At 44.3% G+C, this 16646-nt stretch overlaps 1 protein-coding gene and 1 long non-coding RNA gene across 2 annotated transcripts in view; one reads left to right on the top strand and one right to left on the bottom strand.

Annotated features, from left to right (window-relative positions):
• DNAH9 (dynein axonemal heavy chain 9) overlaps positions 1-16646 on the bottom strand; it is a 376944-nt gene that overhangs the window by 83420 nt on the left and 276878 nt on the right. Inside the window, exons 51-56 of the mRNA XM_015118601.3 lie at positions 16500-16619; positions 13968-14156; positions 10851-11086; positions 5587-5709; positions 4368-4572; positions 1986-2150 (exon numbers count right to left, since the gene is read on the bottom strand). Of these exons, the coding sequence (XP_014974087.3) occupies positions 1986-2150; positions 4368-4572; positions 5587-5709; positions 10851-11086; positions 13968-14156; positions 16500-16619 (1038 nt within the window). The remainder of the gene's footprint in view (positions 1-1985; positions 2151-4367; positions 4573-5586; positions 5710-10850; positions 11087-13967; positions 14157-16499; positions 16620-16646) is intronic.
• On the top strand, positions 151-11318 carry LOC144335196 (uncharacterized). The gene is made up of 3 exons (XR_013405840.1): positions 151-373; positions 10157-10315; positions 10922-11318. It is a non-coding gene; the product is annotated as an uncharacterized LOC144335196 (long non-coding RNA).

Below are 16646 nucleotides of genomic sequence, written 5' to 3'. Positions count from 1 at the left end.
TGACCACTTCCAGTTCCCACCTCTTCTATGGTCCAGTTACACTCAAGGGAAGCACCTCCTCCCTCTCACCCAACGTAGGTTGAGTGTTTCTCTTTTGTGTGTTCACTGATCCCTGTGCTTTCTTGACCTCAGCCCTCAGCCCTGTTTCATAACTGCCTGTTTACTTGTATTTCTTCCTCAGAGGGCCAGGCCCTAAAAGCCTAGGATTATGGCAAATTTCTTGCGTATCTCCAACTTTGACCATGGATCTTAGAATACAGTGGCCTTCAATAAGTATTCATGAGGCGAATAAATGAGAAAGAGAAAGAAGACAAAAAGAAAAGGAACAACAAAAGGAAAAAGAAAGTTTCATACAACCCTTGGCACACAGCAGGTACTCAGTAAGTGTTCATTGATTTTAAAGAAAAAGATAAAAAAAATAAGAGATGAAGAGGCGGGGAGAAGAGATCAGTATGTTGGATCCCATCCTCTGACCTACTCTCTCTGTGTAAGTTGGGTCTGTTTCCCTGTCTCTCCTTCCTGGGAGAAACAGCGCTGGTGGAAAACCTAGAGATCACCAAGCAGACTGCTGGTCTCTGGTTGGGGGAATGAGAGTTTGTAAAGCAATTATGGTAGACCTGCCACTGCCCTGGATAAGAGAGATGGGGAGACAGACCCAACTTACACAGAAAGAGTAGGTCAGAGGATGGGATCCAGCATGCTGATCTCTTCTCCCCGCCTCTTCATCTCTTTTTTTTTTTTTATATTTTTCTTTAAGATCAATGAACACTTATTGAGTACCTGCTGTGTGTCAAGGGTTGTATGAAGCTTTCTTTTTCCTTTTGTTGTTCCTTTTCTTTTTGTCTTCTTTCTCTTTCTCATTTATTTGCCTCATGAATACTTACTTGAAGGCCACTGTATTCTAAGATCCATGATGAAAGTTGGAGATACAGCAAGAAATTTGCCATAATCCTAGGCTTTTAGGGCCTGGCCCTCTGAGGAAGAAATACAAGTAAACAAGCACCAAGCCGAATGCTGTTGACCCAACATTCGGTTGACTCTTCCTCCTTTCAATCTCATCACTCCAACCTCAGCTGTCCATCATCCCAGAGTGGGTATGACCTGGTTTATCTGTCTTACCCATCATTGCTTTTCATATTTCCTACCTTGTCTCTACCTAGAACGAAGTCTTTCATATTTGGAGAAATCCCAATAATCTGGCAATAAGCATCTTCCCTCAAAGGTATATTGTTCCTGGACACTGTTACAGATATGCTCTGTCCTGCTCAGAGCCAATATCTCCAATGCTCTTCGGATCGAAGCGCAGGACTGAGATGGCAAAAGACCTTGTTGGAGGTTTGGTGGTATGCTGGGACAGAGCATGGGGTGGGCCCCTTTCCCATCACATCCCGTCTTCTAGTCCTCACAGCGGGGACCAAGGGCCTTCCAAACATTGTAAAATAAAGGAAGCTACACACAACAGGGTACTGCGTCATTGCTTCCCAGGATGATACAGTTTTTGAGAGCTGAGTTTCCTAGGAAGTCGTTGAGATTTTCTCATTAAGATCAGACTTGTGAGAGTCTGCGGTCTGGTGGGTTTTGTCAGGATGCCATCATGCCCAAACCAGTCAGCTTTTACAGCAATGCAATTCCTTAGCTTCAGGGCAATTCCACACACTATCTGAGGTATCCATTTTGTGCGACCATTCCCTGCACAGAATACCAGGCCCTGCAAAGGCTTAAGTGTTCATCAAATGTGGATGGAGTTGAGACATCAAAAGTATTTTCCAGAAGGTGGGAACTACATAATACAAGATGTATGGGGTAGTCACTTCAGGAATCCTGCCTAGGTAGGCTTTCTAGAAGAACCTTGCTAAGACAGAAAAGCCATGTGTGACTTTGACTTCTTTTTTTTCTAAAAGTCAGACTCATTGTCTAAGAGGAGAGAAAATTGGAGGAGGACTCCAGCCGAGGCTGCCTCCCCCGACTAACCAGAGGAGTTTTACCTTTTTCTCAACTTCGGCAGCAGTCTGCTTGGTGACCTCTAGGTTTTCCACCAGCGCTGTTTCTCCCAGGAAGTTCCCAGAGGCGGAGGAGAGGCGAGAGAGGAGACTGTCTTCCAACGTTTTCAGGGTAATTTTGAATCCATTCTGCTGCTTTGTGAGATTGGACTGCAAATATCAAGCCAGAGACAGTCAGGTGCAGATGCCCAGGGCATCCTGCTCTAAGGGTATGCCTGAATAGGGCCAAAGTCCCTTGCCTTAAAGATGGTAAACTGGAGGCAGAATGGCAAAGAGCTTCAGACCATGAGCAGGAGACAAGCAGAGGAGTCAAAATTGGTGCCCAACGGTACAATATTCTGGGCACATGGCCTTGAGCCAGTTTACCCTCTTTACTCCTCTGTAATCCCAGTCCCCAGCTGTAGGATTTCTGTGCTGTGCTTAATGCACAATGGGCAACACACTGCATTATCAGCGTTCACTAAACGGAGTTTATTTCTGTGACTAGAGGGTTAGGGTCCAGTTTTAGTTCTCTGGAGAGTGCTCTCTATTACCAATTTACTTTAAGGAACAACTCTCCTATGGCTTACTTTGAAAAAAAAGTCAGCAGAATCCGTCTTCCAGTTTAGACTGTGTAAAACCTTCCTCGAGGCTGGAGTGGGGTGCCGGTATCCAAGCGGATCTCATCCCATCCTCCCTTTCTGCTCCGTATCCTAAAGCACTAACTTCAGGCAGCTGTAGTGTCTTTGCCCTTGTACAGCCTTTGGATCCGTGGGAAGAACAACCTTCCTGTTGGAGGTTCCAGCCACAGCCACCCTGACCTTTCTTCTGTTTCTTAAAACCACATATCTTGATCCTGCCTTAAGACCAGGATTTGCTGTTCTCTGTGCTGGGAATGTTCTGTGCCCAGAGGCTTTACAATTATTTAGGAATTAGCTCAGATGCCAACTCCTCACAGAATCTTTTTCTGACCACCACTGTTCAAATTTGCCCTCTGGCTTTCCAGTATTACCCTGTTTTACTTTCTTAAAAATTCTTGTCGCTATCTGAATGGCATTGTTCATTTGTTTACATTGCTGTTTTCTGTGTTCCTCCACTAGAGTGTAGATTCCATGAAGGCTGGGACATGGTTTTCTTTGTTCACTGCTGAATCCTCCATACCTCAAATCCTGCCTGTTACAGGGTTGGTGCTCCCAAGGTATCTGTTCAATGAATGAATGGTTGCAGGAAGCGGAGTCCCAGGGAACCCTGAACTCAAGCTCTCATGCACTGGAATTCCAACCCCCAACCCCACATATTATATAATCTAATCACATTTAAAGAGAGGACAAAAAGCATGTTATCTGCTATGGATTGAATTGTGTTGTCCTAAAAGTCCTATGTCAAAGCCTTAACTCCCCACGTGACTATATTGGAGATGTGGCCTTTAAGGAGGTAATTGAGGTTAAATGAGGTCATTAGGGTGGAGCCATGGCCTGATGGGATTAGTGCCCTTATAAGAAGAGATACCAGGGAGGTTTCTCTATTTCTTTATGTGCAAAGAAGAGGTCACGTGAGGTCACAGTGAGAAGGCCACTGCCTCCAAGGCAGGAAAAGAGGCCTCACCAGAAACCAACGTGATCGCAGACTTTCAACTTCCATAATTATAGGAGAACAAACATCTGTTATTTAAGCCACCCCATCTATGGTATTTTGTTAAGGCAGCCCAAGCTGACTAAGACATGACCCTAAAATGGTTGGACCTATTTCTGTTACCCTTGTAGAATTTCACTCCATTTAGTTCTGGCAGGTGGACCTGTGTGATCAGTGGCACTCATGTTCATGCCAGGCTCTGCTCTTGGTCATAGGACTGTCCAGTCTCCAAACCATTTTTTTTTTTTCTTTTTTTTTGAGAAGGAATCTCGTTCTGTTGTCAGGCTGGAGTGCAGCGGCATGATCTTGGCTCACTGCAACCTCCGCCTCCAGGGTTCAAGAGATTCTTCTGCCTCAGCTTCCTGAGTAGCTGGGACTACAGGCTAGTGCCACCATGCCCAGCTAATTTTTGTTTTTGTTTTTTTAGTAGAGATGGGGTTTCACCATGTCAGCCAGGCTGGTCTTGAACTCCTGACGTCATGATCTGTCCACCTTGGCCTCCCAAAGTGCTGGGATTACAGGCATGAGCCACCATGCCCGTCCTTCAAACTGTTTTTGCTTCTGCTCCTCAGCTTACCCATCCTTCTTTTCCCAGTATGGTGTTCCCAGGTTGCTACATGGGGTCGGCACTCTTCCAGGGTCTAGTAGAACCCACCTGATTCAACCCAGGAAAAGCACCCCCCTTCCGCAACCTCTCCCAGAGTGGAGTACACTGAAGGCTCTAGTGGCAGAGTGTTTTCTCCCTCCTGTCCTCACCTTCAGCTGCTCCAGGTCTGGCCTCTCCATGCTGACCACAGCCGCCAGCAACTGGTCCTCCAGGCCATCCCTGGTCACGGTGAAGTTGATCAGGGTGGCCTGAGCCTGCAGCTCGGGCTGGTAGTGAGGATTAGCCAGCTTGGTGTGGAGGATGAGCCGGAACTTGGGATTGTATTCACATTCTTTGTCTCCAATTTTAATGAATCTGGAACATAAAGGCTCACGTGAAGGTGAGGTGCCTTCCTGTAAAATTTGGTTGGGGTCAGAATTTCAGATTTTTTTTTCAAACAATATTGCCATATTCAGATGGATTCCTCCTGAGTATGTCTAGGATGAGCCCTGGGATTCTTTTTTGCAGTAATCTGGGGAACAGGAGCCGAGGGGGATACATGGTTTCCCATGGCCGCCATGTTTGGTTCTACACTGTGTACCTCTAGGAAGAGCCATGCCTGTTGTGTCAATGTAGATTAGTACATTATGAACAATTTCCAGCAGATGGCAGTGAAGTGTCTGGAGGAAGGTGAGCCACCTTGCAGTTTCCACAAAGGTGCTTTATAGGCCAGCAATAGGGCTTACTTTTCCTCGTGGCTGACAGGGGAATGACATCTATGGGTGAAAATGATTAAGCAAGTAAATGAGCACAACTTGAGGACAGCAAAGGCAACGATGGCCCTGGCAGTGGGTGAGGTTCCTGAGTCAAGCACTCCTTCGTGGTAATTACTCTGCCCCTCATACGAACCCACTGCATGTCTTCTTCCTCTCTTTTCCTCTCAACACCACCCCCTGCTTTGCCTTATGCTTGCTAAGCCCTTATCCTGAGCCAGCACTCAAACTAGCAGAGACTCATTAAATTGACAAGGAACCGAGTTGTCAGAATTCAGATGACTGGCTTGTATAAGATGCTCATACTTAAAAGTCAGTCTGCTTTTTGACCAATTTCCTTCTCAAGTTTCTTCAAAATTGTGCACTGTGGCCATTTAGAACGAAGTCAGTTGGGACGTTGGCTGATGGAAGCAAAGTTTTTCCAGGAAACTTTCTCTAGGAGACAAAGGTCACTGAATAGACCTCTGCTGGAAGAAAGAAAGGTGGATGTGCTGCAGGGAGCTACTCGACATGAACTGAAGAGAGGACATTCCAGGAAGGGCAGACCTCTTCATGATTCTAACCGGGGCCAAGAACCAGCTCCCCACGAAGGGTCAGCGACACAGCTGAGTCTTACCGTCCTTTTTTAATGACTTCTCTCCCAAGCAGAGGTCCCAGAACAGGATCAATGGACTCCTCTAGGTTTTCAATCAGCACCACAGCTCCAGCTTCCAGGGCCTGCTCTATGACTTGAAGGTAGCTGGGGAAGCAAGTATGAGTCCGGGAGTATGAGCCTGTGGCAAGCTATGGAGTCGACAATTTAATGAGACAAGTGTGACCTCTAAGACATGGTGATACAGTTGGAGGCACAGCTATTTGGAATGTTTTCAATGACCACATTTTCTCCCTATGTAAAGTGAGATTTATATGATTATATACACTTTTAGAAATAGGGAGAAATTATAAAATACAAAAAAGATAATGAAAACTATAATCTGTCTTTAACATTTTGGTGTATACTGTGTATATTTGAACATATTATATTGTCAAGTTTAGCTTTGATTGTATTAGATTCATATAGTGGTTTTGTTTTATAACCTGTTTTTTTACATGAAATATATTGTAATCATTTCACCATGTCATTAAATAGCCTTCCAGGTGATTTTAAATGACTGGGTATTAGGCCATATTGATACAACTTAATTTATCAATCAATTAACAAAGATCTAGGTTACTTTTAACTTTTCAGTGTTATGTAGAGTTTAATAAATATGTGAATAGGTTGATTTTCTTAAAGTCAATTTATAAGTCAATTACAGTCAATTATAAGTTGAGGCTGCAGGGATATAATACAATTCAAACGAAGAATAACAATAAAACTTTATGAAACTCAACCAAAGATCTTAAAGTTAACCTAAAAGAATACAGTGAAGCTGGCAAGGAGAAAACCAGTAATGAACAAGAGGAAGGACTCATTACCTAATACTAAATATTTTGTATATTTCAACAATATAGATGTGTAGAAAGAAGGCTTAAAGGACAGCATATACCAACAAGTTAGCAGTGTTTTTGAAAGATGAATTATAGAAGTTTCTATTTCTTTATTTGTTTTTTATGGTAACTCCTACCCCACCCTCTCATTTTTCTTTACAGTGATGATATATTACTTTTTAATGAGAAATACCACAATAAATGATACTAAATATAAAAGTAAATAAGAGCTGGTGTAGTATTAGATAAATAGAAAAGAATAATGACCCTATTTAATAAAATAATTTAATATATAGTAAAATGACCTCTCTAATTAATTGAGGAAAGAATGGACAATTTCATAGATGGTATTGAAACAATAGCTACCCACTTGGAAAATTAGTCTGTACCACATATAGTAGCTTAAACTATATTTAAATTGATTGCATTTCCATGTAGAAAGGAAAACTCAAAAAACTTAAAAATGGGCCAGGCCTGGTGGCTCATGCCTGTAATCCCAGAACTTTGGGAAGCCAAGGTGGGATGATTGCTTGAGGCCAGGAGTTTGAGACCAGCCTGGGTAATAGAGTGAGACACCCTCTCTACAAAAATACAAAAATTAGCAGGGCATGGTGTTGCGTGCCTGTAATTCCAGCTACTTGGGAGGCTAAGGTGGAAGGACTGCTTGAACCCCGGAGGTCGAGGCTGCAGGGAACCATGATTTCACCACTGTACTCCAGCCTGGGTGACAGAGTAAGACCCTGTCTTAAAAAACAACAACAACAACAAACTAAAGACTAAAAATGTAGGTGAACATTTTAAAAATTCTTGGAGAGGAAAGACTCCTCTAGTCATCATTTATAGAATAAATGGCTGACAAATCTGATCAAATAAAAAAACTAAAATAAAATGAACTGTAGTATGTAAGACCTCACAAAAGTAAATTAAAAGACAAATGAGATGAACACATTTTCATTCATACGAAGAAAGAAGACTATACATATTACATATAATGCAACATTTGTATTCAAATAACATACAACAAATCTAGAAAACCATTCAACAGGAAAGTAGTTAATGGACATGAACTAAGAATTAATTGAACATATTTATTAAGGGCCTGCAATGCATTAGGCAGTGTTTTAGACACTAGGGACACATCAATGAGCAAAAAGAACATACACCTGTCTAAAATGCACTGTTAGTCAGCTGGAAAAGAATATTTTAATTAAAGTTTTGGGAGAAGGCCAGGGTTGGATTACTATGTGACTGAAGATGCAAATAAAAATATATCATATTGGCCAGGAGCGGTGGTTCACAGCTGTAATCCCAGCACTTCGGAAGGCTGAGGCAGGCGGATCACCTGAGGTCAGGAGTTCGAGACCACTGGGCAATATGGTGAAACCCTGTCTCTACTAAAAATACAAAATTTAGCCAGGCATAGTGGTACATGCCTGTGATCCCAGCTACTTGGGAGGCTGAGGCAGGAGAATTGCTTCAATCCAGGAGGTGGAGGTTGCAGTGAGCCGAGATAGGGCCACTATATCTATATATATATCACATTATGCCTTGGCATTCACTTCTCAACAAAGTTTGCTCTATAACATGGATGCATTATAATATTTAATATTTGGTTTGGTTAACTATTATTTTTAACATCATATGTTCAATTTGAACAATCCCGAGTGATCTGGACCTCAGTGCAAGCATGTGGCTGTTTGCTGGAGTGGGTAAATCTTAGGTTTCTAAGTGAGGATGACCTGCGTTCAAATAGTGCCTCCATTACTTTTTTTTTTTTTTTTTTTTGAGACGCAGTTTCCACTCTTGTCCACCAGGCTAGAGTACAATGGCACGATCTCGGCTCACTGCAACCTCCGCCTCCTGGGTTCAAGCGATTCTCCTGCCTCAGCTTCCCGAGTAGCTGGGACTGCAAGCACCTGCCACCACGCCCAGCTAATTCTTGTATTTTTAGTAGAGACAGGGTTTCACCATGTTAGCCAGGCTGGTCTTGAATTCCTGACCTCAAGCGATCTGCCCGCCTCGGCCTCCCAAAGTGCTAGGATTACAGGCTTGAGCCACTGTGCCCAGCTGCCTCTATTACTTTTTTTTTGAGACGGAGTCTCACTCTGTCTGTCGCCCAGGCTGGAGTGCAGTGGCGCGATCTCGGCTCACTGCAAGCTCCGCCTCCCGGTTCACGCCATTCTCCTGCCCCAGCCTCCCGAGTAGCTGGGACTACAGGCGCCCGCCGCCACGCATGGCTAATTTTTTTGCATTTTTAGTAGAGACGGGGTTTCACCGTGTTCGCCAGGATGGTCTCGATCTTCTGACCTCGTGATCCGCCCGCCTCGGCCTCCCAAAGTGCTGGGATTACAGGCGTGAGCCACCGCGCCCGGCCGCCTCCATTACTTTTTAAACAAATTTATTAATTAATATATTTAAATTGTGGTAAAATATACATAACGTATAATGTGCGTCATCTTCATGTGTACAGTTCCATGGCTTTAAGTACACTGTTGTGCATCCATCACCATCATCCATTCACAGAACTGTTCTTGCGAAACCGAAACTGGCTGGGCGTGGTGGCACACGCCTGTAATCCCAGCTCTTTGGGAGGCTGAGGCGGGCAGATCACAAGATCAGAAGTTCGAGACCAGCCTGGCCAACATAGTGAAACCCCGTTTCTACCAAAAATACAAAAAAAAAAAAAAAAAAAAAAAAAAAAATTAGCCGGCTGTGGTGGTGGGCGCCTACAGTCCCAGCTACTCAGGAAGCTGAACCAGGAGAATCACTTGCTTGAACCTGGGAGGCTGAGGTTGCAGTGAGCTGAGATCGCACCACTGCACACCAGCCTGGGTGACAGAGTGAGACTCCGTCTCAAAAACAAACAAACAAACAAAAACGAAACAAAACCTGAAACTCTGTACCTGTGAAACCCTAATTCTCTGTTCCCCTCTCCCTCCCACTTCCTAGCAAACGCCATTCTACTTTCTGTCTCAATGAATTTGACTACCCTGTTTACCTTGGATGAGAGGAATCATACCACATTTGTTTTTTTGTCACCGGCTTATTTTACTCTGCATAACACTTTAAAGATTCATCCATGTTGTGGCATGTGTCAGAATTGTTTTCCCTTTATTTTTTTTAACTTCAATTTTATTTAAATTTTTTTCTTTGAAAACTTTTTTACTTTTAATTTTTGTGGGTACATGGGTGCATATATTTATGGGGTACATAAGCTATTTTGATACAGGGATGCATGATAATCACGTTATGGAAAACGGGGTCTCCATGTCCTCAAGCATTTCTCCTTTGTATCACAATCTAATTATACTCTTTTAAGAACTGTTTTCCTTTTAAGACAATAATATTCTGTTGCATGTGTACATCACATTTTGTTTATCCATTTTTCTGTCAGTGAACACCTGGGTTCCCTTCACCTTTTGTCTATTATGAATAACGCTGCTATAAACACAAGTGCAAAATTTCCATCACTTTTAAAATGGCATACTCCCCGGGGAAATTACTTAACTTCTGTGAACCTCTGCTTCCTCGGATGTGAAATGGAACCAATAACCTTACTGGTTATTAACCAATTGGTTACTTACCTTATTAACTATGTGGATTAAGGACAGCATTTGAGATAAAACCCCTAACACGAAGACTAACGCATATCAACTTCCTAACGAATGATGTCTGCCTCACTGCCTCTTCCCCATTGCCCCATCCTGTTACCCCAGGTGTCCTGATGACACAGAACAGGATGAGTACTGAAACCGCAAGGCTAAAATGAGGGGAGGCATGAGGGATGCCGAGTCCCAAGCCACTGAAGCCTGGTGGGTGCTGGCCAGACATTCTCTGTGCCGTTCAAGTCCCTTCACGTGGTAACTTTCCCACAGGTAAGTACAAAGCCACATGGCAGGTACCAAGGGCTCTCAAGGTTTTATAACTAACTCAACTGCTCCACGCGACCTACTGAAATGTCAAGTTGTGCCTCAGGAGGACAGTTTTGTTCGTTCTATGTGGTTCTAGGGCAGAGGTAGAAATAATGGGTAGAGGAGAGATAAGGGAGGCAACTTTTGGCTAGGTGAGGAAGACTATAAAGCACAGAGCTACGTGACAATGGGATGTGAAGTTTGGGGAGGAAATGTTTAAGGGACAATGAGAGGATGAGCTCCAGAGATGGTGAAGAAAGGACCCCAGAATGGGTCAAGAGGTTGTGGTACATAATTTCTCATGTGGATGAAAAGCAAAGACTTAGTACCCAGGCATCCTTCATTGAGATGATTGCTAAAATGGGAGGAGAAACATGAGACGCCTGATGGAGAGACCAGGTGTGTACAAACCATTCACTGTGGCTTAAAATCTGCCCATGATCTATACATTGTCCTGCACAAATGGCTGAAGTGGGAACTTTTGTGCTCAACCACTTACCCTTTCTGGCCAATCTGCGTGACCTGGAGATCTTCACCGTATTTATTCTTGATCCATTTGATGCCTTGTAGCTGAGGGTCAACCATGAGTGGCCAGCGCTCACAGTTGAGGAGGATGGTGGCGTTCTCCACGGACATGCGGTCGGCTGGGAGGCCCTCGTTCTGCCAGGCAGCCACGTCAGCATCGTCCATCAGCATCCTCAGGGGATCCAGGGTTGGGGTGACAGGAACGGGAGTCTGGTGAAGAAGAAACGCCAACCCACTCTCAGAACAGAAGCAGACATTCTCAGTTGGGTTGAATACATGGTTACTCACCAAATGACACAACTCCTTTAAAAGCAAGATCAACATCCCACTGAAGAATGCTTTTCTGGCTGTGTGATTATTTCTGGAAGCAGGTTCTATTAAAGTCCTGATGACTTTTTTGTTTTTTTTTTACTCTCCACAGATGAACAACTGCAGAAATTCAGCTCGTGTGAATGATTCTTTGTTTTTTGGTATTTTTACCCAGATCAAGTTTCTACTAGATTATCTGTATTTTAATCTATGACGTCCTACACACTCTCACCCATGTTAACAATGTTATTTCTCTGCTATATGTCTGTGTTTCTTGTGCATGTTCCATGAACCAACCAGGTCCCATGCCTAGTGGGTTTGCTCCTGTCTGTACCAGCCGGCACAAACCACTCTTTCTGCTCATCTGTTTCACCAGCTTGCAAGAGGCTGGATGGGTTTTCTTTTCCTCTTCCCCAAACACCCCATTCACCTGCAGGACTCTTTCTTGCAAACCTGCCTGCTGGTGCCTGTGGGAAGCTGGTGAGTATTTTCAGTCTAAGAACTTGCCTGTGGCCTCTCTTATGCCCCTTCAGGGCTCCTGTATGTGCCCTAGACACTTCCTTTTCTTCTCTATTAGCCCTTTTCTGCTCTCTGAATTCTTTTTTTTTTTTTTTTTTTTTTGAGATGGAGTTTGGAGTTTCGCTCCGTCACACAGGCTGGAGTGCAGTGGCGTGATCTCAGCTCCCTGAAAACTCCATCTCCCGGGTTCAAGCGATTCTCCTGCCTCAGCCTCCCAGGTAGCTGGGATTACAGGTGCCCAGCACCGCACCAAGCTAATTTTTGTGTTTTTAGTAGAGACGAGGTTTCACCGTGTTGGACAGGCTGGTCTTGAACTCCTGACCTCAGGCGATCCACCCCGCCTTGGCCTCCCAAAGTATTGGGATTACAGGCGTGACCCCACTGTGCCGGGCTCACTTAATTTTTTTACAAGCAATCTTTTTCATTGATGACTCCTGTATATATTTTTAAATTAAGGTAACATTCATACAAAATAAATTAACCATTTTAAAGTTCACAATTCAGTGGCATTTAGTCTATTCATAACATTATGCAGCCATCAGCTCTACTTCCAAAACATTTCATCTCCCCCATATCCCATACTCATTCAACAGCGTCCCTGATTTCCCTCTACCCCTAGCTCGTGGAAACTATGAATATGTTTTCTGTCCCCTTGGATTTGCTTCTTCTGGATATTTTACTATAAATGAATCCTACAGTGTGTGACCTTTTGTGTCTGGCTACTTTCACTTAGCATAATGCTTTCGAGGTTTAGACAAATACCCTTTTAACCCCTTCACCTCACTCCTCTCTGAAGTTTGTTTTGCCCAGTTATCCCAAGGAAACCTCTCCAAACCATCTCCCATCCTCTTAATTGTATCTATCAAGGGCACAAATGGCCGGTACTACAGTATCCAGCAAACCTCTGAAGGGAGATCTGCCCCTTGGGGAATCTTATCTGGGACCAGAAATGTGTTCCAATATATTTTTTCCCTTTGTAATCTCATGCATTCTATTTGACGTGCTCAAAAACATTATTCCGAGAAGGAATCCGTAGGCCTCACCAGACTGCCAAAGACATCCATGACACAAGAAAGCTTAAGAACCCAAACAAAGCCAGAAAAATCCTCACTAAGCTGCTACTAAGCTCTTCATCTTCATTCACTCAGTTAATAATGGTTCCCTCAACAATTTCCTTTTTCCGAAAGTGTTTAGGATGAGTAAAATAACTGCTTTATTTTTTATTTGCTAGCACTGTAACATTTTGAAACGACTGTTCCACTAATTGTCAGGTGAGCAGGGTTTTATGAGCTGATCTGAGAAAACAATCATCAAGATAGAAAGAGTTTTTGTTCGAAGGTTCTACTTACAAATAGATTTGGAATGCAGCTTTTACCTTATATTGTGAAATTTGGGGCTGACTTTCACCCTAGCTGACTTTTATGATTCTAATCTCCTCAAGTGGACTGTGAACTTGCCAAAAGTATCCCGGTCCTGAACGTTTTGTGTGCCCCCTGTATAGTGGAGTGCTAGGACATGCTAAATACATAGGGAGTATTTGTGGCTTGCTATGAGTGATGTGAAAGTGCCAAGAAAGTATTAGGACTTCTTCTGATGCTCGGGTCCAGGTACAACTTTGAATCCCCTTTAATAGGAAACCAGTATTTCTCCGCTTCGTTACGTTTCAGGGAGTGGGGGGCGGGTGATGTAAAGGGATGGGTTGGGAGTAACATCCACCTAGCCACACGAAAAGGACAAGCTGCACAGCCCACATAAGAAGCATGTGAGCAGCTGTTCAAGGGATCATGCAGGATGGAAGCAGAACAAAAGATATCCGTGAGTCATTGGCACAAGCTGTGTAGCTTTGGGGCCCAGTAACAAGGTGCAAGGTAGGATCTGGGAATAGGAACCTTCCCTGACTGCTCCTATGAAATTTGACCCTGGAGTGGGGAGATCAGAGACAACATTTTTTTTTTTTTTTCTATCTCCCAGGTTTCACAGCTTTAAGGATTGCTAGGAGACAGCCTGCAGGGAAGAGGACTAGTGTTCCCATGGAGGACTGCATTCAGAGGAGACGTGCTGCCCCCGGGTAGTCTGGAGGGCAGTGGGCAGCAATGCAAGGCAGTGTGGAAGGACACGGGTATGGAGGTTTCACACCTGGTGCTCAGAGGGTGGTGGGGGTGAGTGTGCAGGAGGACACCAGAGGATGTGAATTATGACCGTGACGTCTTCCCATTAGTGCCCAGAGGCTGATGTGGTCAGGAGAAATTCAGGCCATACGTACTTTCAGCTGGCTCAGGTAGGGCCTCCAAGTCCCATCCAGGAGGCTCTGCCGATATTTCTTTGTGAAGAAGCCAAGGTAGGAAATGAAAGCCGTTATCAGTAAAATGTCTCCACATAACATCCTTTCCTGCTGTTTGAAGTTCTGCACGGCTTCTGCCCACCTCACGTTTTCAGAAGCGAGTCCTCCAACCTACCATTTCAAAAGCCAGAGAGGAGAGGAGGCGTATTACACAGCAGGTCATAGAGTCACGATTCCATCATGGAGAGCACCCACTGCACGCTTCATAGCGGGAAGAGGCAGAACATCACTTATATGGCCCTTTCCATCAATGGGGATTTGTGCTGCCTGCAGCAAAGCTTTCAGTACACAAGCCCCATTCTGTGTCATGCATCGTATGAGCCATAGAAAGATGACAGGTTTGACTCTGCTTTATGTGTGGAGACTGATACCACTCAATCAAAGGGTTGTTGAGAGGATGAAATATAATCATGTATGATTATTATTTAGCACAATACCTGGTCTGTGGAACATGTTAGAAAATTAGCCACTTCTTTCTCCTTTCCAAATGATGGGGAAATGAACATAAACAAAATCAAGTCCATGCACCATAAATAATTCACAGCGGGCGAGGAGACAGATGTGCTAACTGAGACACAGAGAAGCATGGTAAGGTCATAGGTGTGTACAAAGTCCTGACCCCCTAGCTCTCTTTGGGTTGGTATAGTCTCCCTGCGAGAAGAGTCATCCTTTCTACAGACGACTGTTAGTGGTATGGCGGAGCTTTGCTTCTGTGTTAGGACTCACCCTTTATTTTTCCTTTGAATGATAACATCATAGAACATCAGAGCCTGGACAGATCTTAGAGATTTGCCAACCCAATCATTCCCATGCATGTTTTCAGATTCCACAAAGGCCAGAAAGTCCAAGTAGCTGACCAGAATCTCTAGGTTGGTAGAGACAGGGGTGACTTCAGAGCCTGAACATCCTGACTTCTAGAGCAGAGTGCCACACTGCCTCCCAGGAGCACTGACTCAGAAAGTGCGCTAGCCAGGCAGAGAAGGCTGCGCTAAGTTCGGAAACCCAGCAGGGAGCTGAATGGAAGGCAGGCCAGCTAGGAGATCTGGAGGACTTCTTGCACACTGGCAAGAGTTGCTGTCTCTACACTGAACTGTTCAGCTAAACTGACCATCTCAAAGCCACACAGAAGCTGGTCCAGTGACAACTGCACAGACACACATTTGGGTATGACTGGTCTTCATTACATCACAGCTCTGTTCAGTGATGGCTATGACTCACTGCTCCCCAGATTAAAACATCTGGCTCTGCTGTGTAATTCAATGGTAGCTGGAATAAATGTAAAGAGGTGTGGACTGTACTTCCCTCCACTGGTGAGGAGGGTGCTGTAAAGTCTCTAGCTTGAAAAGAAATCACATCCAATTGACTCTGCTTTTCAGAGTCTTAGCTGATATACGGGATGAGAAATACAAGCCTTGGGGGATTTAAAAAGGCTGCAAATTCTTTGACATTCTTGTCATTAAGAGTTGCTGTCTGTGCTCTCTGCCCTTTAATCTGTGACTGCTTTGACCTATAGAGTACAGTGGAAGTGCTATTGTGCCAGTTTTCACTCCCAAGTCTTCAGATATTGGGACTTTCCACTTCCTGCCTCTTGGGACACTTGCCCTTGATGTCCTGAGTTACTATGCAAGACGTCTGACTACCCTGCTAGAGAGAGTGTGTGGAGAGGCCCTGAGGCTCCATAGGAAGGGAGAGAGGCCCAGCTGCATCCTCCCTTCCAACCATCCCTGCCAAGATGCTCAGCATGTGAAGGAAGTTGTCTTGGGGCCTCTAGCCCAGCCACTAGCTGAATGGACCGAGTGACCCCAGTCATGACCATATGCAGCAGAAAACCTGGCCAGCTGAGCCCTGCCCTCAACAAACTTGTGAGATATTGTGAAATGGTTATTGTGCAAAACCACTAAGTTTTGGAGTAATTTATTATGCAGAAACAAACACTCATAACACAAGCACCGCTGCCCTGACCTGCAGATTTGATTTCCCAGGAAGGTTGGAGCATGTGTGTATATGTGTGTGTGTGTTTTCTGAAATACTCAGGGTCAACAGGTCTCATTCTTTTCTGTTTCTATCTTAGTTCCTAATCTTGGCCACACCCTTATAATGAAATGTTACATAGAAAGGAACATCACAGTTTGCCTATAAAATGCTAGCTTTGTTTTGTAATGTTTCCTCTGGTCAATACACATGAATATAAGCGTGTTCACATTTTGCATGAGCTGCCTGACAGATCCAGCGCTCCCATCCTCCCAACCATGTCTATAAGAAAACTCCTTTGACCAGATCAGGGTTTATGCATTCACATTTTCCTCAGGACTCAATTCCTGCATTTCAGCACATTTTAATACTTCCCTCCAAGTCAAAGCGCTGCTGTGCTGTGCTCATCTATCTTGCACCTCCGCGGCACTTGACAAGCCTGCTCATATAATTACAGCTCGGGCTGCTGTGCCTTACACTTACCAGGCGGTTGGCGAGGGAGATGGTGCTTGCGGTCACTTCGGCTTCTTGCTGACATTTGAGTTTGTCTGCTGTTGCTTTCTCAAACCTGGCTGTGAGCTTTGCCAGGTTTTCATTAAGGTGCTGTTTAGGAAGGAACACAAGGACCAT

Source organism: Macaca mulatta, chromosome 16 (genome assembly GCF_049350105.2).
Source record: "Macaca mulatta isolate MMU2019108-1 chromosome 16, T2T-MMU8v2.0, whole genome shotgun sequence".
Taxonomy (NCBI): Eukaryota; Metazoa; Chordata; class Mammalia; order Primates; family Cercopithecidae; genus Macaca; species Macaca mulatta.
This window is presented reverse-complemented; position numbering and strand designations above follow the sequence as displayed.